At 40.9% G+C, this 23437-nt stretch overlaps 2 protein-coding genes across 3 annotated transcripts; both read right to left on the bottom strand.

Moving 5' to 3' along the window:
- Positions 1-602: 602 nt before the first annotated feature.
- ppp4r2b (protein phosphatase 4, regulatory subunit 2b) lies at positions 603-7133 on the bottom strand. Its single transcript, XM_080775826.1, has 9 exons — positions 7016-7133; positions 6259-6340; positions 5782-5952; positions 3935-4028; positions 3810-3847; positions 3610-3684; positions 3368-3508; positions 2804-3105; positions 603-2206 (listed from the first exon to the last, which is right to left on the bottom strand). The coding sequence occupies exons 1-9, from the start codon at positions 7050-7052 to the stop codon at positions 1839-1841; spliced, it is 1308 nt and encodes a 435-aa protein (XP_080631952.1). The 5' UTR covers positions 7053-7133; the 3' UTR covers positions 603-1838.
- Positions 7134-10206: 3073 nt separating this feature from the next.
- gxylt2 (glucoside xylosyltransferase 2) lies at positions 10207-23218 on the bottom strand. 2 transcript variants are annotated; one of them, XM_080784562.1, is made up of 7 exons: positions 22825-23218; positions 17344-17539; positions 15378-15509; positions 14322-14573; positions 13459-13582; positions 12242-12414; positions 10207-11880 (listed from the first exon to the last, which is right to left on the bottom strand). In XM_080784562.1, the coding sequence occupies exons 1-7, from the start codon at positions 23103-23105 to the stop codon at positions 11704-11706; spliced, it is 1335 nt and encodes a 444-aa protein (XP_080640688.1). In that variant the 5' UTR covers positions 23106-23218; the 3' UTR covers positions 10207-11703. The 2 variants fall into 2 exon arrangements, with proteins under 2 accessions (XP_080640688.1, XP_080640689.1); XM_080784563.1 differs by having other exon boundaries at positions 14322-14483.
- Between the last annotated feature and the right edge of the window lie 219 nt (positions 23219-23437).

Here is a 23437-nt window from a genome sequence, read left to right as displayed (position 1 = left end):
AGTCCCTCCTGTGGAATAGTGCTAGCCGGATTTATGCAATGCACTTATTTCCTCAGAGAGCCTGGGCAAATTCAGAAGCCAAGACAATAGTAGCAGCAGATATTATACATTTAGTCCGAACATTTTGGGACTTGGTGCTGTGGCACATGTGAAGATCCATTTAATTAGTTGAAAACGTGTCGACCCCAAGTACAGAGGGCTCTAAATGGATTCAGTCAGATACACAGTTCCTGTGCCCACAAAACTCTCTGGGGAAATAGTGCAATTTGATTAATACGCCGTCTACACTCTAGTCTACAGGCTCCATATCAAATCCACATCCTTTAGCCTCTAGTTGACATTGGAAAAAACATTTTAACACATTGCGCTAGGACTGACTGACTATACGTATAGAGAATTACTTTGGTCACACAGCTGAAGTTTGATCATACATATGCCACCCACATTAATCCAAGGGTGAGGTGTGTTCAGCATCACTGCCACATGAAAACAAAACGTGATGACATGTGGTAGATAAAATATTTAGCATGCTTTATAAGGCATATACACTCACTGAGGGAAACAATGGCTCACTGGCCAAGTAAGCATGACTACCACACATAAAAATGTTAACATTTATTGCTGTTTCTGAATACCGCATTGAAAGCAAAAGCATTCAGAGTATACACAGAAATTATACAATTATATATGGTTTCACAAAGGCAGTGAACACATACTGTATTACAATCTACAAAATCTACTTTACAGAAATTTAAAATTCTAAATATCAAAAAGTACAGCTGCAGAAACGGGTGTAGAACTGTAACCAGTAACTGCACTTGATATCTGTCAGTGGAACGACGTGGTGACATCACAATACAAAGAAAGCGGAAGTCGTCTTTGTACTTACAGCTGGTTTTGGAAACTAGAACTTGCAGACAAAATAAAAACGTACTTCAAAAAGTAAGTCATTGAGCTGAAATGATCATATAAATTATAGTGATTCACTGCATCCAAAAAGGTATCATGTTACATAGGACGCCTCTTCAAATGTCAATGTTATAGTATTCTTCAGTGGGGATGGTAGTGTAATCAGAGCAAGAGATGGTTAAAATTAATATAAGGACACAATGGACAAAACTACTTCAATGTCTCCCATCGCATGAGGAAACAATGAAGGAAACGAGTACAAATAATTTAAAATAAAAGCCTTGGTGGCACTTGAGCAAAGACAAAAGTTGTGGTGTGTGCATGTGTTGGGAATAGGGATGTGCTGATTCTGTTGCTTCAAAAACTGAAATGATGCAAGTAAGTTCATCACCAGAATGCATGTATAAATAATAAGTGGCTGATGGTGTGGCTTTATTCTGACCCTTGTGATGTGGTGCTGATAATTCCAGAGGGAAAACTAAAAACACTGGAACTAAAAGGGTTACAAAACACAAACTTCTACTTTTGTCAAAAACAGCCACATTTGAGAGTAGCAGTAGTAGTAGAGAGTGAAAGAGAAACCAAAACACAGCATCCTAAACAGTTCCATCTTCAAGAAAGATCTCTATCCTCAAGAATTAAACCAAGGCTGAAACAAATCCCTTTCAAGACCAGAAGTCTCCAGGGAAATTTAATAGAAGTTAAGTAAAAATATTCCAGTTAAAAAAAAAGAAATGGAAGAAAATCAAAATGTATTTGTATGCCCACATCGATGCCAAGTAGCCATTTTGGAAGTATCCAAAAGCGAGACAAGGCGGTTTTTTCAACTTGAGTAGGAGGTGCAGTTCTCCCCCTCACCAGTGACAGTCAGGCTGGATTTGAGGACAGAGGTGTTTCATGGTCACAGAATGGCTGCAGAGGCCTTCAGCCTAGTCCTGGTCCATGGGCTCGTCACTGGTCCCAGTGTTCAAGCTGGCACTTTCCATTGCACCCTCTATGGGGGGCTCTGGCGTACTGCTGGAGGGAGCAGGGCTTGCGTCTTCACTGGCCACTGCGGCGCTCTCCTCGCTGCTACTGCTGCTACTACTACTGCTGCTGCTGCTGACTGGGTCGCTGTTGCTCTCCTCGCCATCCACGCTGTTCTCTGGGCTCTGCAGGACACCAGCAGGAGCCTGCTGTTCCGACTGGTCCATGTCACTGGCCTCCTCCTGGGAGCTGCATGGCACCTCCTTCTCTGTATGCTCTGCCTCCTTGTCTGAGCCTGCAGTCTCTTCCGACTGCGTGCTGGACGTTGGTTCTGTGAGGGACAGAAGACAGGGGACCAAATTTAGGGGGGGGAAAAGCTTCAAGTCTCATTTGGTCACTATTGCGAGGACAACAATTCTGGAAAGCGGCTCTACCCTGCTGATCTTTCATTCTAGTCCACTTCAATGTTGTTGCACTCTGTGTGACTACATTATGCACCCTACATATATAAAGTAAAGTAGCTATAAGCAATAATGTCAAAAATGTAATGCCTTTTTTTGTATTCAGACAGCCAGCAATGGGTTAAACGCTCCCAAAAAACATTTAGTCTGTGACACATCTAGGGGCCGCAATCTGCATTCAAAGATTTTTCATTGTCATTGGTCGATTTGCCTGTCTACTTTCTGATTGGTTTGTCATTGGTTGAAATAAACCCTGCAGAAATGACCAAGCTTCTAGGAAGATCTTTGAATGCAGATTGTGGCCTCTAGAAGTGTCAGAGACAAAATATTTTTTCCGAGCATTTTACTCATTGCGGGCTGTCTAAATACCAAAATAAAAACATAAAATAGAATGTTGACATAGTATTGCTTATAGCTACTTTAATTGCATCAGCCCAAAGTGTGTGCGTGCCCATGATGACTCTTACCTTGGTCTTCAATGACCCCAGCCTTTTTGCTGGAGGCCTCCTTCTCTTCGCCGTCTCTCTCATCCTTCTCCTGGACCATGGCCTCTGCCTCGTCAGACTGGCCATCCGCAGCGCGTGTAGGACCGAGTGCATCCGCCTCCTGCTCTTCCTCTTCTTCCTCTTCATCGTCCTCATCGTCGTCAGCGAACTTGAGTCTTTTCACGTCGTGCTGCTCAGCCTCCATGTCTTCCTCTTCGTCATCGTCGTCAGAGTGCTTGTTCTTCACCGAGCTGCCGGGACCACTCCCCGAGGCAGACACCTCGCTGAGACACAAAGAACACACAACCCCATTTAGTCATTTAGTGGTGGTGAGACAAATCATCATCTTTGTCTTTATTCAATATTATAAAATGTAGATATGTTTGACTCCTGGGTAAAAAATTTATCTGAAACACTTATCATCATTGAATAATATATTGCTGTCATGTTATGGTTAATTGCATAGATTAATTCAACATTTAATAAAAAATAATAGTTAGTAGCAAAGAGAAATGTTTTCTTGCAAATAGGTTGTAACTAACAGACCTGGACTCTTTGTCACTTTCTTGCTCTGTGTCTGGGTCTTTGTCGTCAGTGCTGTCGGGCAGCCCGTTGGCTGCTAAGGAGCTGGCCAGCGAAACCTTTGGTCGGTTCACAGGCCGCGGAGTGCCGGGACCATTCACTTTTCTGCAAAATGAAGATTTGGAGTGGGAAAACACGAGCACAATTGTAATAGAGATCTGGCTGCATGTCAACTTTGGATCAAAGATGGAATCTAACGGTGTTACCTCTCTGTGAATGTAGCTGTGTTCCCAGGAAGCATCACTCCATTCATTCTATTTACACTACTGCATCCGTTTTTCCTGCACAATCCAGAGGTTCAGATGAAAGAGGATTATTAAGTAACAGAGAACATTAGTCTCTGCTGCAGCATTAGCAATGACATTTTTATTATTATTATTTTACAAACAGAAGCTGCCACACTTACTCTGAAGTTGGGTGCACACAGCTAACCACCATTACATTCTGTAGGGAGACAAAACGCAAATCAGTGACAACACTTTTGAGGGTGTTTTAACGATGACAGAACATTAAAGAATAGACTGCACTCACTTTCTCCACCCCTCTGAGAAATTTATCTGTTCCTGTGTAGTTCCTCTTGGGCTCTGTGAGCAGCTCGCACAAGCGCTGAATTGTAAATGGGATTCTGAAGGGAAAAGAGGAGGAAACATTTAGACACAGTAATTTTATAGCATAAGAGCCACTCAGTTTTATCTGTCAAATAAAATAGGAATAATCTGGAGGCAGTAACCCGCACTCATCTGCTCCAAAAGTTATACTTTATTGACCACGTTTCGAGCCAAGGCTCTTCATCTGGTTAAACCAAATCTTTATATTTTATATTTTTTATGGAGGGACAGACAGTAGGCTGACAGGAAATGGGGAGAGAGAGAGAGAGAGAGATAGGGGGAAGACATGCAGTAAAGGCCGTCGGGATCTGGAGTCGAACCCGCGGCACACTGCCAGACTGTATTCCCAGCCACGGTGCCTGGACCACTGAGCCATGGCCCAGGCCACCAAATCTGGTTTGACCAGATGAAACGTCATCAACACAGTATAACTTTTGGAGCAGATCAGTGTGCCGGTTCTTTTCTCCTTTTCAGTATTCATTTGTGTACACAAGTCAGGCACACCCATCATTTTCCCAAAATAGGACCGTACGCAATATGGGATCCTTCAGTAGATGGCGCTGTTGTGTTTGTGATGTCAAATTGGCAGTGACACCTTTTCAACATAGGTGAAGGTCCAAAGTGTTTATCATCCAATAATGGAATCTGTATACTTCAAGCTTCCCCAACAGTGAGAATACCAGTAAAACAAAACTAGAATAAGATAGGATGGTAAAATCATAGTATTAGTAATACGTGCCTTGAATACAATTAATGAATGGTTATTTTTTTAAAGTTAAAATTGTGTTGTGACACGTTCAGAGCTTGTAGATTGGCTATTTACTATTTTTGTACACCACCATTGTGGTTGTATAATACAATACAAGGTGGTCAATCACGCTAATCGATTACAAAAAACTTAAGTGTGTGTGTGTGTGTGTATATAGACACACGCACACACGGGGTACGCACGCTTATCCGACACACCAAAAGTCTGACATGCGCAAATAACCCGTTGCCCCAAACATGTGTTGCGTCGTGCTTGGGGTTAGGGTAGGTCTAATGACTGTCGGATGTCGGACTGTTAGTATGTCGGAACTTATGCCTGTACCCCGCACACACACACACACGCTTTTTTTTCTTCAATTAATCTACATGAGCAAGACTGGTTATTCATGGGTATTTTCAGTTTGCCCAGCCCTACTTTAGTTAGGATTTGTAAGGAACATGCATTTGGGATGAGCAGGTTGAAATGCCAATCCGAACTGCATATTCTGCTGTACTGCTCATCCCACAAATGTTGATGTTCCTTACAAAAATAAAACGGGCTTTACAATCACCAAGGAGCGTTGTTACAACAACAGAGACATGATCTACCACATTTATTCTGTATCTTTGGTTCCAGTAGGATTACCAGTGTTGGAAAAAGTACCGGTACTCACAATTTAAGTAAAAGTATCAATACTGCAATATAGAAATACTCTGTAATAGTCCCGAAATAGTACAAAAGTATTGGCATGCATCAAAATGTACTTAAGTAACAAAAGTAAAAGTACTCATTATGCAGAATGTCCCATTTTAAGTTTTCAAATGTATAAAAGTATTTTTTTAAATAGCAGATCTACAACAATGCTTTGCATGGCAATGCATTGTGAGCTCCAAATGGCCGCAATTAAGTCGTTAATGTATGTTAAGCATTAACCAGCAGTACAATACTTTCAGTGCATGTTTACATACAGATTACACACACGAAAATGACTTTGCCGTTTGTTATTGTTACCCAATACCTACCCATTGTATCCCTTTACTATCTTCAGTATCCTTTCCTTCATGTCCTCAAATGGAATAGACTCCACATTGGGATTGGCTGGTCCTCTTTGATCAGGTGCTGAGGATCTGAAGTCATCCATCACTTTCTCCAATTTGAACAGGAAGTAGGTTTGAAACTGAGTCCACTGAACCCTGGAGAAAATGATACACAGAGTGATGCTCAACACTAGCCACTAGCCAGGAGTTTCCAAGTCCATCAAATGCAATAACTACATTATTTGAGGTAAACGTTTGTCATAAAAACTCATATAGAAATGTTAAGGAAATATATTTTAATACAGTCTCTGAAATGCAACAATATTTAATGCAATGTTGAGCATGATTTAATGCCTACGGTGCTACGGTGTGCCATTACTTATTCAAAGAACCATCCAGTGTTTGGGACTTTAATTAGACCATGACTGTTAAGGGTAGCAGTTATTTACCGATCTTACTTACATGGTCTCTCCTGTCTTGGCAATATGACATAGAAACTGTTCCAGGACAGGAGAGGGCTCCTTCTTTCCTTTCTTATCAAAGTCTGAGGAGAGGAAGAAAGGACAATAAACTTAAATAAGAGTTGGCAATCCACAGATGGATGGGCTTTGATTTAAATGCAGCCAGGAAGACAACTCGAGCGAGATGCTTTGAAATAAACAAGCATCTGCTGCTCCGTTGATACTTTGAATAATCAGAAAAATACACTTACTGAAATAACGGTCGCTATTTACATAACTATGTAACAGGCTTAGACAGCCACTGTTAGACGTAGCTAACTCGGTTGCTAGTTCATTTTAGCTAGCTGGGCTAGTAAGAGGATATAAATCAAATGGTTAGTTGTCCAACATGAGCGAACGTTGATCACCAGCCACTTAAACAATGACAAGCCAATAACGTCATGTTGAACAAATCACAACAATACCATTCACTGTTGTCAACTGGTAAGGGTAGAAGATTGGTTGTTAGGTCAGTCGAAAATGACAATACTTAGTAATGTTAGCTACCTAGCCCACCAAGCTAACCATTTCCGTGAAAACGCTTGCAATATTAGCATTAGCCGGCAACATTGTACCCTAGCTAAAATGGATAGCTATCGACAGTAGCTAGCAGCGAGGTCTACAATCCATCAACTCTGGACATATAGTCACCGCAGAAGCACAAACAACACGTACGATCTAACTTAACACTAAAAACTATCGACGTGCGTTCAAGTGACCTTTGAGCGCCTCTTGGAGTGAGTCAATTTCCATCATGTCGTCGCCCTCTGTCAATCTTCTGGATGCAAAAGGCAGACTGGCGGCGGCTAGCTACGTGCTAGTAGTATAGTAGCTGCGTTTTACCAGCGTCAAGCATCTCTTGAATGGAAAGTGGATTTCCGGTCAGTGGACTTCAAACAATAATATGTAAGTTAAGTTTATTTTGTATTTGTAACTAAAAAAGAAACAAAGAGAGGGGGGCACCGTACAACCTATTGGGAAAGCAGTGCAAATAAATGGAGGAATTGATAAATTATTGAAGAATTAGGAAGTATAATGATCCCAACAAATCAGCTGATATTCTTGATGAAGGGAGAGAGAGAGAGAGAGAGAGAGAGACAGAGAGAGAGCTTTATTTCGAAAGCATTTCGAATGCTTTAATTTCGAAAGCAGAATCAATTTCCGGTGTAACAGTAGTTTGTTACTTTGTTTCAGCTGATAAAAAAGCAGGATGCAGGCACCAGGCAGCTCTACTCTACTACTTCTCCTCTCCAGAGAGAAATGGCATTTTTAATATATCGCTGGCGAGGTCACTTTGCCTGTTGGTTTATAGTAGGCTATAAGTCAATAAATATCTTACGGTCGACCAAACAAACATCGATATAACTTCATACACAAGAACAAGGGCAGTCGAGGTTAGTCTGGCTTCAGATTCCCACTGCACTGACACATGCCTCCTCTATTTGAGCGACCACATCAAACACACGGTGGATGCTGGCAAATACTGCGGCATGGTCATGCTGGACCTCCAAAAGGCTCTTGACACAGTGAACCACTCCATAATGGTTAACAAGCTAAAAGCAATTGGTTTTGATGGCACATTAGTAAGCTGGATGCAATCCTACCTGTAAGTAGCCTCGGTCCCAGGCTTACTTATCTGCGAAAAGAAAAGCCTGGTCACGACCTAAGGCAGAGAAGCTATCGGCGGTTGTATCCTCCGGAATATCCGTCAGATGTATTTTCCCCGGATACGATATTTTCCCGACCAATCACAACACTTCGCGGAGAATGTAAACTGATTTGTAAAGCATCAACGTCATTTCCTTCAGGGATACTTCCGCTAAAATCCCGCACTTCCGCTGATAGTCTTTTCAGTTGCGGTCTTGCCCAGGGTGACCTGGAAGGGAGAGAACAGATGGAGCTGAATGGAACACATTGGTTCTTCGACTAGGCATGCACCTCTTGGTACCACAGCACCTCAAAGACCCTTAAAACAAGGCTCCGATCTGTTCCCAGAAAGGTTAATGGGTATCTTGGTGGTGTATCGAATCTTGTGGACCAGACCCATTGCAAGATGCTATACTCTGTCGTCAACCCTAAGCCATTCCAGCCTGTCAAAGTGGACAGGGGTGAGGTGGGTTCAGGGAGTGAGGCCAAGTAGTAGCCTGATCAGTTTGTTTTGGGTAACTGTACCTGTCTAAATCCACACCCACAACACCAGAGGAAGTTCAACAAACAATGTGCAACCCAGATTCAGCACAAACAAGGGACTACATTAATTTCACTCCTATGCCACCACAATTTGGAACGCCCTACCAACAGTCATTAAGACATGTGAATCCCTTGACTCCTTCAAAACCACTCTGAAAGGGCACCTACGGACGGCTATAATTTGAAACCGGCCCCCGTAAAATCCGAATCCTCCACCCACCCCTTTTACCCCTCACTGTATGTTTCTTTTCCCTTTTTACCTCCTTTATGATGATTTCCTGTTTTTGGCAATATAGAAGTATATATTTGTACGTCTCTTAATGTTCTGATGAATTGAAAATGGTGGACTCTATGTAAACAAGTGTAATGCTTTATGGTGTCGTCTACAGTTAACAGTTTTTGTATTGAGTTGTGCTTGAAATGTACTGTAATTCTGCAAACTATTAATAAATACTTCAATCAATCAAAAGGGTAATCTGTAGTTTAAATTAAAATGATTGACTGCTGCTACCTTCAAGTGGAGAATATATTTTCTAGAAATCTAGATGACAAAGAAAGTAGTAGAGATAACTGAGCATTTTCTTTGGCTAATTATTTTAACTCAATTAAGTGAGTGTGTGTGCATGTGTTTGTTGTTCTTCATCTGGCACTAGTTATAGCTTTTAAAACAACCACCAGAGGGCAAAATAATAACTTTCCCTCTTTAGTGGCCCAGCACCTCTCATGTTTTTCAGCTGAAATCTCTCTTGCTGTCCAGCAGCATCCCCAAAGACATAGATACATAAACCCATGTCCTCAATGGAAATTCTGTCTATGAACTATTATTCTATATTATGTAGACTACTGGAACTGGACAAATAAAATATTCTGACATGCCAGGTTGAATTTAAAGGGATAGGGTCAGCAAATCATCTAGGGGAGCATGAACTCAAACTTGGCGTTAAGTTGAACTAATAGTACTTGAGATAGGAGATGAAGTATACAGAATCAGTATGTCCACAAATATGCCCTACACATTGGAGGGAGGGCCAACTATATGTATATTGGTAAAAAGATGAGTGGATGTGCTAAATGAATGGAATGCTACACATAATGGGAATAAGACCAACACCAAAGTTCATATATTTCTATAGTATGTTCTATGCATGCGTGCATTTTAAAGAGTTTTTGGTTTCTGTTAGCTATACCTTCTGCCATGACATGATAACCTGTGGACAGAGAAGATGGGTGAACACTTAAATGTACCATAATGTTTAGGGTAAAATTAGTTATACTACAGTATTGAAAACTGTACAGGTGGCACTAGAAAACACAAAGCAATGAGTTCATTTTTTGCTTTGAGTTATGCAGGGGAGGGAATATCTATTTATACATGGTCGTACAATGGAGAATAAATTAGGCTTTACCGTTTCTGCTTTTATCAGACGGCATAGTGGAGAGAAACAAAGGAAAGATATAGGAGCTGGATTCAAGCCCATGGTGTGTCAACTACGACCACATTCATGTGCTACACATACCAACTAGGCTCAACCAGTTGGCTGCTCCAGCAGATAGAGGAAGTCAACTTAAAACAATTCACATGGCGTTGCTGTCTGGCAGAAACCTTGTATCTCCATGTTTTAACACGTACTGTAACATGCTCTACTTTGTAATATAAATCTTAGTGTCACACAAAAGAAAAACATTAAAAGGTGTATTTCATATACTGTAGTAAACCGTATTTTGTTTGATCCATTTATTTGAATTATATCATGATGCTTAAACAGATGCTGTTTTGCTTTGCTTTATTCAGTAACACCAATATGGTTAACTGTACAGCTATTTTCAGTTTCCAGTTTGAATAACTTGATACATGAGGCCAACACACCACATTGACTGTTGTGTCGTCAAAATATATTGTCCTTGTATTCACACCATACCAAATATATTGCAAAAGATACCTTTTCATAGACATAGGTCTATATCTTTCTTTTTTAACCGTAAACATTACAGTTCAAAATTATTTATATGGCACATTCAGCTCTAGTTCATCGTTTAAAATGCTAGCACTTTTTGGTTCACTTGTCAGTGTAGCATCTACAAAATACCAAAACAACTCATACGGTCCTCTTAAAAATCACCTCTGCCCAAAAGTGCATTTTAACATTCTGTATGTAACATCACTATTCATGTTTGCGGTGCTTTGTTGCATTTAATACTGTCAGTGACAGGCAGCTGAACAGCAGGTACAGCTCTCCACTGTTCTCCTTCACACATGTATTGTTCAAGTTATATTGGTAAAACTTTCATGTGATTTTTGATCAACTACCTTTACTTAACAATTCAAATAATAATAATAATTAAAAATAAATCATCAATGCCCCTCAAAGACAAATTAGATTTTGGATTGTAAAAAATGTAAAAAATAAAATAAAGTTTGCCGAAAATGTTTTGTTTTAGGACCCCCGCCAACACAAAAAAAGACGATGCATACACCGTTTCCCAACATTGTCATTAATTTACCCACTCTACATCTGTACATAACCAGGTTATGCACATTGTAAAACACTAATAATAAAGCAAACAAAATATTGATCTCTGGTTCTGTGTAAAGGGACCTGCCTGCATTGGATGCTTGTCTGTCCATAGTCATACAATGGACCCTTAGTCAGCCTTCTGATTGGTCCCTGACCGACTATCTCTAGCTCTAGCAGGCTCATTCTGACTTGTTCCACCCTGGTCCCGCCTCCTTCTGGTTGTGTATGCAGAGTATGCTAAAATCTTGAAAAATATCCAGTTTTTGGGAAACCACATTATGCTCAGTAACTATACTACCCCTGAGATGTTCCTTTTAACTGAGGCCACGTTTACAATAAGAATTGAATACATTTTGAAGCAAGTGAAAACCACATTTGTTAAATGGTAGTGGATGGAGAGAGGATTTTTGTGCAAGAAAGCAACAACAACCAATAAACACGAAGAGGAATGAGACCACGGGCGGGACTCGACAAAATGGTCAATTATCACAGTCGTCATAAAAAATAAACTTCATTCCAAGGAAGTTGAATATCATGTGTTGAAGACAACTTTAGTGTAAACACAATCTGATACTACTGTTAACTTCATAGCCTTGCCTTCTGGCAGATCCTTACATGACTCATCGTAAACCATAGCAAGATGGTCCCCAGTCATGCCGATTGAACAACGTTTACCCTGTCCATTATCCATTGTTCGTCAGCTATTGTTTAGGTTTTGCGTGGCGTACCACTTTCTGCTCATATACTTTTCTCATTGTCTTCTCTATCTGCTTGAGGAAGACCTGTGGGATTCGGCCGCACAGCGTGTTGACAGTGTCCAGGAACTTGGTCTGGATGGGGTAAAATAGTGCCTGGAACAGGTTTTCCTCAAAGGGGTACTGCAGAACAGAAAATTGGACAAGTGTTAGTTTTTATTTTGTGTGTGTGGCGTGCGTGCGTGTTACAGTAAACCTAGACAATCTGGATGCTTTTACGTGCATCTCTTGTTTTCCAGCAGTAAATCGCCTTAAGTGTATAGATCTCTAAGTGTATAGAAACACTCCCGGTAACACATCAACATTTACATATTTACCATAGCAAATGTATACATTCCACAGGGAAATCTGTGGATAAACTAGGAAGTACATACAGTACACCCCCATTGGGAAATGTACACACAAACACAATCTATACATACTGTATACACAATATATGTAGGGGTACAGTGTTTAAAATAAAATACATTAGAGGCTCTCTCACATCATGTATTGCGTCATAGACTGCTTTGAAAGCCGGCTGCTTGTCATCATGATACACTCCACGGTTCCCATGGAGAATGGACACCCCTTCCTCTTCAGCACCTTTGCAGTTGCTCCCATACATACAGTGATCAGGCCTATAGTTCCATTGGCAGGGAAAGGTGAAGAGACACTCTGGAAACAAGAGATGTACACATGTTTAATACAGATCATCCCCACATGCATTTCTAATGCGATGAACAGCAGATGAGGTCAGGTTTTGTAAGATTTCTGTTTAACTGAGATAGCAGTTAAACTCGCACTTAATTCTCTCTACTATACCACCAAAATAAAAATATATGCACAACATTGTATAATGTTAAACAAACATGGATCATGATTTCTCATTTGAAAGGGTTATAAAATTAATGATCTAATTGGAAGCTCTGTGTGTGGACCAAAATGCATCCATCTGTAAATAGATGACAGACCGCAAAAAGCATGAGCTGGTACAATATATGTACAGACTGCAGTGTTTCTATGGAGAAGGCAGGGAAAGCACACTACATAGACAAACAAACACAGAGACATGAACACACAAGCAAATCCACGTGGCTGTGCTTTTCTGTTTTTTGTGGCTGCCTCAGTGATCATCTTGTCAGGCAAAACCCGGCGCCAACAACTCTGCCTGTGGCTCTGAGCACTTTATAATACACACATCTGGAGACCGCACCTGGTATTCTGACTACAGACTACAGCCAGACAATGCTGCGTTTACAGATTCAGATTGATAATGCAGAGTTCTGCACCAACTGGTCTACCCATAATGCACATATGAGAAGAAGTGTATTGTGCTGATAATGCATTAAACGTTGGAATTTACATATTTATATACCGGTATGCACCCAATAGCAAAATTGCACTGCGTGCAGAATATATTAGAGTGCACATTGTGGTTTCCATTTTGAAACATGCTCGACTCACGTCAGAAGTTACAGAGTAACCAATACAGTATTGTTTAATCATCGGTCAGCTCAATACGTGAGTGTGACCTCAGAGGTACCAGCTGGCCCGTCCTCACTTAAGCCAAGTTTAATATATAGGATAGGATAAACAAATTATTATTACACTATAACATTTGCAGCGGTGACACGAAATGATGACATGCAGCTAGATCTAAATCATTACTATCAGTGGTCTGACAAATACCATGCTGTGCAAGGAAGGGTGGGGTGTTACCTGTGTTGTAATGGAAGATAATGTTGAGGAGGTCCTGGTCCCCCCAGGTGATGTGGTTCTTGTACTTCTGGTAAAGAGGGTGCAGAAGATCCTCCCACGACAGACCACTGGGTATCATGCTGTTCTGAAAAGAAAGGAAAGAAACAGAGGGACTTTTTTCTTAACAGCTTGAGAAGTGGCCTCAACATACGCAATCAATTTTCAAAGCAGGGTACGGTTACATTTGATCGTGAATCTGCAATTTCCTGTGCTCATTGTGTCCTCGAGGGCATTCTAAATTGATTTCTGATGGCAGATGCCTGAAATGTCAGTCTGGCAATTAGCACACTTCAATCACAGCCCACTCAACACTGAGTCAGTAGAAACTCAGGCTCAAAGACAGGGATAAAAATAAACAACTCTCTCTACTGCAAAGCAAATACATTTTGCTTAATAGATGTTTTGTTTTGTTTTTGTTTTAATAGAAACAATTTCTTGTGTTTCTGCCCACACAAGAAATAAAGGACCATACAATTTATCTGCCGTGATTTCAGAAGAATCTATGTATACAGTTAAGTCATTGACTATGACTTAACCGTTAAGTCATAGTTATACGTTAAATCTTAACGTATACTTAACATTACTGCCAACCATTTCTGTTGGATCTTCGGGGAAGCCATTGGATTCCATTCATTTCAGCATGGTATGAAAGTCAACTTGCAAAGATCTTCTAGTATCGTTGCTTGTTATTGCATTTTAGAGCACAGATTCTCCAGCCGAAAATAATTCCATATGGGCACAACATAAATACTTAAAATGTCCCATGAAATGCCCTTTGTTAATAATCTTAACAAAAGGCAGATGATTGTTTTTTCGTCTCTTACTTTGAACATTGTCTTGCGGATCCTAGTGAGGTTCATGAGCATGACCCCAGAGTTGACCCCAGTGACACCATAGAAGGGGTGGCGAGCAAAGCGGCTATACCAGCCTATCTTGGGTATCTCATGCTCCGGAGCCATGGCCGCCAACTGGGTGCTGTTGAAGGCCTTGAGAAAGGCCCACATGTCATCCATGGGACGCAGAAACAGCACATCAGTGTCTACATAAAGCAATGAGTCCACGTCTTTCAGGATGACCTGGTGGCACATTGACAGTTGTTGTAATAATAATAACAATAGCAATAATAATAATAATAATAAAATAAACCTTATTGATGCTGTCATTATCTACAAGCAAAGTTTAGAAACTACTTGCTACATGCTACAACAAAGCATAAAGAAAGATATACCGCTCATATACAGTATTTATTAACAGTAGGAATTGAAGAAAGCCGAAAAGCATCTACAATGTCAAATAAATGGAGGACAAAGTACTCATATTTCTGTGTGGTGTGGCACACACTACACATTAGTTGGTGCCACATTTATTTGACAATTTACATTTTGTGGATTTCTTCAATTCCTATGTATAGACAAATCCACAGAGGGGTGCCCTGGGCGCGGCCATTACTGAGGTGTAATCCATGGAGCAGGTGCTCACCTCAGTAATGGCCGCACCAAGGCAACCCTCTGTGGATTTGTCTATAGTGTAGTTTGGGTCTAGCACTCCACTGAGAATACCCATTGGTGTTGCACAACCTTTTTTTCCTCATTTAATTCTCTCACACACACACACACACACACACACACACACACACACACACACACACACACACACACACACACACACACACACACACACACACACACACACACACACCACACACACACACACCACACACACACACACACACACACACACACACACACACACACACACACACACACACACACACACACACACACACACACACACACACACACACAGGTTAAGTACGACTACAATGAATATTTGCATAGGTTAAGTACGTAATATGGAAGTAAAACGTGGCAAAGTCTTACGGGGAGAAAGAGTCTCTGAGCAGCACAGGGCTTGAAGAGCTTCTTCCACTCTTCTGTGTTCCCCACTGAGAAGGTGATGGGGTAGATCTTATACTGGAACTTGGCTGAGACTGCTTTAGGCCACTCGTTCAGCTAAAAGTGAAACAGCACAGTTAGTCAGAAGAACACATTTATAAACACATTTTATTATAGCTGGCCATGACAGACAGTGAGCATTCATACTGTTGCTATTACTTGCTAACATGTGCATATGCTGGTATGTTTCTGAAAAGGTAGAGAACAAAAAAAGGTGTTAAAGGAGGATCAGCACCACACTGCGCAGAAACAAGTAATTTATTTTTCTATCGTTTATCACAGCCTTCTCTTGGAGGTAGCTTACGGGTGTGTTTGTAAAGAAGACGCCCATGTAAACTGATGTCATGTATTCTGTGGTGGCATGTTGTTCCACAACGAACATAATGCTGCCAGCTGTTTCTGTATTTTCGGGCAGTGAAACAACTCAGACAGATGTCTGGAGCAGAGGTATACCTTGCCACAGATCCAGGCTTTACCCCTGAGACGAGAGCACATGATTTTATTTTTGCCTGCTGAATCCTGCTATAATAGTCGGCATTATTTAATAATTTTGCCCAGAAGTGAGTGGGAGACGTGAGAGGGAATGGTAGGGTTTGTGCTGGCAAGGTGATCAGATAAAAGAGATCTAATCTTTTCGTTTTTCTTTTACCACTCCTGATTTAAGTTTTTCTGATATCGAATTGTAATCATTTTACAGCAATTTGGTCAACATTTGTTGTTTTTAAATGTGCCTAACTAATAAAAACGGATTTTACTGACTGACTGCATGCATGCATGCATAGACACTTGACTATCTCCAACTGCACTTAGGTTCTTGCTACACACATGGGCTCCAATTTGACGGCCCAACAATAACATTCTGACCGGTGCCAGGTTCCTTTCTACCGGTACATAGTATTGTCCCATGTGCACATGAAAGTAAACATCCACAAGTAGGCATTAAAGCGTCATATAACCATCAAGTGACAGTAATAGTGATGGTTAAAACGAATTTGCATCATCACTGGAACTAAGAACAAAAATCACGAAGGCACCTCTATAGAGGTGACTTTGAAGTGATGCATGGTAATGGGGTACAGTGAAATGTCTTGATGATATATTATGCCCTAACCTTGAGATAAAAGGCTCAAATGCCTGTGCTATGCGAGAATGAGTCAGAGAGGCAAGGGTTTACAACAGGCTCTGATCTTGATGTCATCTCTTACATACCCAGGAGGAATGTTTAACAACTCCTACTTTAAAAGCATGACTCCAAGGCTTGCCACGTAACGGATAAATACACAGCAGTGTGAACTGATTTACCTCATAGGTGGTGTTTTTCACTAAACCATTTAGTAATAATTATAATTATATTTTGTTTTTTAAATACGCTGTTGATATCCTCCATCGACCCTTGGGAAAAAAAGCAACCGTGAATAGGTATCATAATGTGGGGGAGGGAAACACCTGTGTTAGAAGCTGAAATTGTATCTAATGAATTCAAATCAATACGAGATAGCGATAGATTGAAAGAAACTTATGTTTGTTATTTCCAGAGTTAGAAAAATGTCAAACTCAGTATCGGGACATTTTTCAAGTACCGAGTACAAGAACCGAGTACAAGAACATGTATCGGACCCGGTACAGATACCAGTATCGGAGCAAACCTAACCGTAATATTAGGCCTACTTCAGTCTGCTCCCTTATTTCTAGATGGCGTCTATCATCGTGTGCATATTTTATGAGCGCATCTTTGTGAAGTCGTTTTGTTGATTACAATGTTTTGAACTACAACCTTGAAGTGTGAAATTTGTGCAATTGAAATGGCCCATTTCCATGTTAAATATGAAAACTAAAACACTGTACAGTGAGACACAAATTCTGGCCTCAGCCGCTTATTAAGCCCACTTACCCCTTTTTCAAACTGTGAGGCCAACGGGTCTTCAGCAAAGATGTGAAACGTTATCCTCTTTATGCTGAACAGGAGTGCTGATTTGACCATGGTGAGAGTCTCATCCAACCTGTTCCCACAGGCAACCACAGCCAGGTGCATGACCTCTTCAGCAGCAACCCGCTTCCACAGGCCACGGCCCACATCACTCCTTTGTCTACAAGAATTAAAAAAAACACACACACACACACGCACACACACACACACACACACACACACACACACACACACACACACACACACACACACACACACACACACACACACACACACACACACACACACACACACACACACACACACACACACACACACACACACACACACACACACACACACACACACACACACACACACACACACACACAAATTCACTTTATATGCATGGACCTCCATGACCCCTATATTTATTTCTGGAGTGGAACACCAGTCCACACTGTACAATATGTTACCAAATGTGCCTCCAGTAAGTCCCTTTAGGTTCCTAACTATTAATCATTTTGCTGGGGATGTCATGGAACCCTGGACGTCCCCGGTCCCCGCGTTGAAAATGACTGCCCTGCACATGCTCCTGCAGAAACATCCTAGTAATCACTGTCTCCTTACCAGGTAGAAGAGCAACACATTCTGACCCCTGGGTGTTCATTTAAACGGTCCATTTTTACACTTAAAATAACACTCTGGATGTTGCTGTGCACAGTGTGCAGGGTACTGTACGTGCTTAACACTTGCTCAAAGGCATCGCTGCCTGTCTTGTAGTGTTCAATTATAGTCCCCACTTCCCCACCACCATGTCTCCGTGTCTGTAGTTCGGTGTTCCCACTGGGCTTTGTTCTTCCGCGCTCAAAAAACAAGGAGTGCCTTTATCTGATGTTAAAAAAAAAGAAAGAAAAGAAAATCTCTCTCTGCAGAGGTAAAACTGTAGTTGAATTCAAATAGACTCTGCAGCACAGCCACATCCCCACCGTGAAAAGGGAAACATTTGTACTGTGTGGAGTCTGAAGCTAGGCCAATATTCAGTGTCTGTCGGCCAAATACGATGTGTGGGCTGGTTTTAATGACACACGTAAATGTAAATGTTAACTGTAGGGAGGGAACGCTGCTAGCCTAGTCAATAAAGAAGATGAAAACATGTAGAAAAACACGAACAAAACATTTTTTGTCTGCCGTTTTTTGGGAGGGAGTGTAACGAGTTCTATTCTGCCAAAAGTGAGGATTTCCTTTGAGCCTGAATGAAGCAAATGAGTGTGTTGAAGGATAATCTCCAAGCATGACACCTTTCTAAAACATTGTAAAAACAAGAATAAATTCAAAAGCTGACCTGCCTTCAAGGTTGTCAACTTGTCATATACATATTTCCTTTTTACCTCATGACACTGCCTTTTGTACATCCCATGATGCTGTGTGTGTGTAAGTGTGTTGTTGCAAGTAAAACTGTGAAGTTAGTTAAATAAATGATGGACCTTGAGATGATTTCTGTATAAAAACCACAGGCTCTATTCCTTTTTGCATGAAGCACGTACAGTCTGTACACATGAGGTAATGTGTTACAGCACAGCATTACTCCACACATCTGGAAAACATTCTGAGAGTTCACAGCAGAGTACAAAGGGACTGGATTCATTACTGGTTTAGAGAGTGTGCCTTTAAAAGAGCACTCTGCCTATAGACATCCCCTTTCAAGTCATCAGAGAAGACCTTTGTGTTGTGTACCAAACTTTTTCATTATGGTTGGCAGTACTGGCATGCATCTAACTCCTAAATATTGGCATGAAATTGAAACCAACATTGCAAGAAACAGTCTTAACAAGAACTTCAGATTCAAGTGCATTGACAATTGTGCAAGAACTTAAAAATCTCATTATACACTATGCGTATGCACATGCATGAAGTGAGTTTAACGTACAGTGTAGTTGCATACATTCAGATAGGACTTTTCTGTTTGGATGTATGGTCTGTCAAGGACAGAAAGTAGTTTTTTGCCACTCTGTAGGCTTTTCCGTATTACTAAGATAATAGAGGGTAGGGCCAATCTGGGTCCATGTTGGCTGCAAATGTGCAATCTTCCCTTCAGGCTATGAGATGTACCGGTAGTACGGTATATCCATTGTTATTAGTTAACAAGACATTAGCCAATCAGAGCAATCGCCCCCGCCCCCCCAGGCTATGGGATCCACAAAGCTTGTGAGAACAGTGCTGGCAATCATCTGGAAACCATCCCTATTTCACTTACAGTTCAACAAATGTATTAGCACTATTTAAAGGCTTTTACATTTTCCACACGAGTGCCTTGGTCTTGCCATTTTCCATTTGTACTAAAGAAAGAGCACGTTGTTGGGATTTCTACTTTGCCAAAAAGACACACTCCTTTCTTGATCTTCTACAAATGTATTTTCTGATTACATTTTAGGCGCCAAATAGCCAATGCAGTTGCTCAATCTTGATTTATTTGACCACTTTTTGCAGTTTCCATAGAGAAAACCATTGCTCCATGATTGCCACCCTGTCACATTCAATGATCAAATCTTGGTCACAATGGCCACCTGTCCTCTTATATTAAAACCTCCTAGAGGGTGGGTTGTGACAGTGTACGTCACAAATGTTACATCTGGCACCACTGCTCCGATCCACAACAAACTTGCCAGAAAAACACTGTACAGCCAGAAACATGCCATAACAGAACGCTTTGCTCTTAACGAAGACTGTTAAGAACAGAGAAAGAACAATTAGATCACAACAGTTGAACAGTGAAGATAAGGTTTCCAATGAACACAGGGATTTCTGAACATTGGCCAAAAAAATTAAAGAATGGGATGGAAATAAAATCAGGGCCAGTGGCCCCAACTGGCTCCGATTAGCACTAAACTTGCCACAAGTGGACTGCCATGGACTGCCATGCAAACAGTCACACCAAAAAACCTAAATTGCACGGGTGGGTCCAGCCTTGGTCGGCTTAGCTCGGCTATTCTCATTGTGCGACACCGTCGCGCTACAAAATACTGTATGATATGAACTTCCCAGTGGAACTTCCATGGGAGCACCGTGACCACACCAGGGCATATTTCAAAAGGATCGCCATTTCCTTTTGGCCAATTACAGAGACGTAGACTATCAACAGACTAATCGCCATGCCCACAAGCTGCCAGTATGTCAATGTGGGAACGATGCATCAGGATTTGTCCTGTATACTGCACACACTATAATTTACACACTATAATTTACATTATAATTTGTATGGCTTCATTCAAAAACTGCACACAGTAACTTCCTATCAAAATGCATAGATTGGATGCTGTTACTAGACTTCACTTTATTATGCATTTGGTTTTCCAATGCCAGCGTTTCTCACATTGTGATGTCTTCCTCCCTGCCCTCCATAACTAGCTGTCAAGAAGCTGAAAGGGAGTGACCCAGAGACAGATAACGGCCCCTGAAGAGGCCCACATGAGCAGACTTTCCCCAATGCAAGGCTTGTAGACGTAGAGCATTCATTCAGTCAAGATGGAAGATGACAGTTTTATAACAAGGCATAAAGTCTTCAGGTAGTACGGTCATACCAAGCACTGCCCACTGTAACTGTATTTGACATAATAGTATGGGGATTGTTTTTACAGCGATAATCAACATCGGTGTGTAAATCTCTACAAGCAGGTGCTTGTTCCAGTCTGAATAATGGTGACATATTGACCCGAGCTATGGGAGTTATTTTACAATATTTTGGCATTGGCAATAGAGTTAATTATTTAAAACAATAAACAAGAGAGAACACTGAGATTTCTAGCAATACCTGTCACACGTTTTTCACATTGGTTTGTCTTCTCCACAGTTTTTAACCTAAAGTTTGTTTGGGACAAAGCTGCTGCTCTTCACTCTATTTTTGGCAGCAGGAAGTAGAGTGATGTGTTGTGAGGATTAGGAAAAACAGGGATTGTTTGTCCATTAAAGAGTGCAGGGAAGGAAATAAGTCTACTCCCTGTTAAGAGGGTGTAAAATAATTTAGCTACACTACACAAGCTCTACTATCCAAAACTGTCAAGGAAGGTAACGCTTTAATCAAAAGCATAATTGAGGGACAACAACAGGATATTTCTAAAAAATTGGGACCAAATAAACAATGGATTATTTGCTTTGATCCCTTTATAGACTGATGTCCTAGTTAACCACAACGAATGTCATTTTCAGAGCATTACACGGTGGCATTTTTGTTGCACCAATGTTTAAGTTACAAAGCTGCAGTAGGGAGATGCAGTGTGCTCTCTCCTAATCACACGCCTCGCTCTTGTGTGTGTGCCAAACCTGTTAGTCGTTTTCCACGGTCACAAGTGACCCTTTCACCCAATATCCCTTATCTGTGCAGAGCACACATGCAAGAGTGAGGCTCCAGGGAGGACAATAAGGTCTTCTCTCAACATAACGCCTCTACGGCTTTCATCTTCTGAACAGGATGGGTAACATACAAGCAAGGTTTGCGGGAGAATATTGGCTTTCCACAACCACATTTTGGTTATTACGTTATCAGCGGCATTCAACACAGACTGAAAGAGAGGATGTATGGGCTTAAATTAGAAGACATAATAAAAATGGCTCCATCCTTGAACACAAATAGCAAAAGATAAACTCTGCAAGACCCTGCAATAAGGTGAAGACAAAATGGGATTACCTAGAAGTCTTTTCTTTTTACCAGCTAGACTAGAGAATCACACCTGACAAGCTTGTCATACCACCATGAATCTTTCCAGACTTTGCCAACTGTCAACGGTTACCAATACACATCTACAATATTGCATCAGTATTGCAGCATCCTGACAAGAGATGTTACCAAATCTAGTCATTTTCCGTTCATTGTATTATTGTAAATGTACTTGTCAAGGTGACCTTTACCCTTTTACCTTAAAAAGAATATATGTATTTGTTCATGGGCATTCATAAACCCACTGTGGGTGATATCAATTTCATCTAGGTCACATATAATAAATTAATGATGCTGTATTATTGTGTAATAACACCGTAGTAAAAAAAGAACAGGAAAGCAAATCTATCTTTATGAAATGTCAACCAGTTATCTTATATTTCAAACTTGATCTGATTCAACGGGGATGTTTTACAGACAGATAATTAGAAATGAAAATATGGAAAATAATATGCAAGTCAAAATTACCCTTTGACAGAGCAAGCTATTGTGATGCCAGTGTCCTTGGGCACAGAAGGCTATTTGATTTGAGAGAATTAGCCTACTTATAAAAACAAAAAGGATTAAAAGAGACTAGTTCCAACTTCCAAACGAGACGAAAGGTGCCAATGAGCCACAACTGCTGCTTAAAAACTAAATAGTAGCCTACATAACATACTTATTACTTAGTGTTCAAAATGGAAACACTGCTGCAGGCGTGGAGAAAAGCAATCACACATCAACACTGCAAACGACGGGGGAAATGCTCTCACCTCTTTGCATTCACATGGTCCCTTCTGTTGAGAAATGTCGCTTCTTTTCGCTCCTTGCGTGGCTCTCCCATGCGAATGCGGGGTTCGCCGTGAGATGTTGGGGTAAACTTGAATGCAACATTGCGTCCTTCTTGCTCTGGTGGAGACGATGGAGAAGAGTTATAATCCACATCAACTTCTTTCAAGAGAGGATCGTCTGCAGCATTCCCCCCCAAAAAGTACAAAAGTAGAAAAACTCCGAAACACACAGCGATCACAACTACTTTGCAATGAATTCGCATCGTGAGACCGAGTTATGGCACTTTGGACAGGCAAACCGATATCCTTTCATGTCTGCGGGTGGAGAATAGCACCTAGAGTTGACATTTTGTTAGCGCTCCTCGGTTGCATTCGCTGCAGATGATAGAGAAGAGCTTCACAAAAAAATCACATCCATGAAACATTACTCACTGGAGGAGTGGCTTGGTGGCGTTACCGTAACTATAGCACTATAAGTCCTATATTCTTTCTTGGAGTCGTCTGTCGTAAAAAATAATAGTACTATGATTATGAAATACATGTTCGTGGATGTTACAATGGCTCTATTCATAATTCATATTAGGAGTATTAATAC

Source organism: Protomyctophum bolini (assembly GCF_963924005.1).
Source record: "Protomyctophum bolini genome assembly, chromosome: 2".
NCBI lineage: Eukaryota > Metazoa > Chordata > Actinopteri > Myctophiformes > Myctophidae > Protomyctophum > Protomyctophum bolini.
The sequence above is the reverse complement of the archived record's forward strand: the minus strand, read 5'-3'. Positions and strand labels throughout refer to the sequence as shown.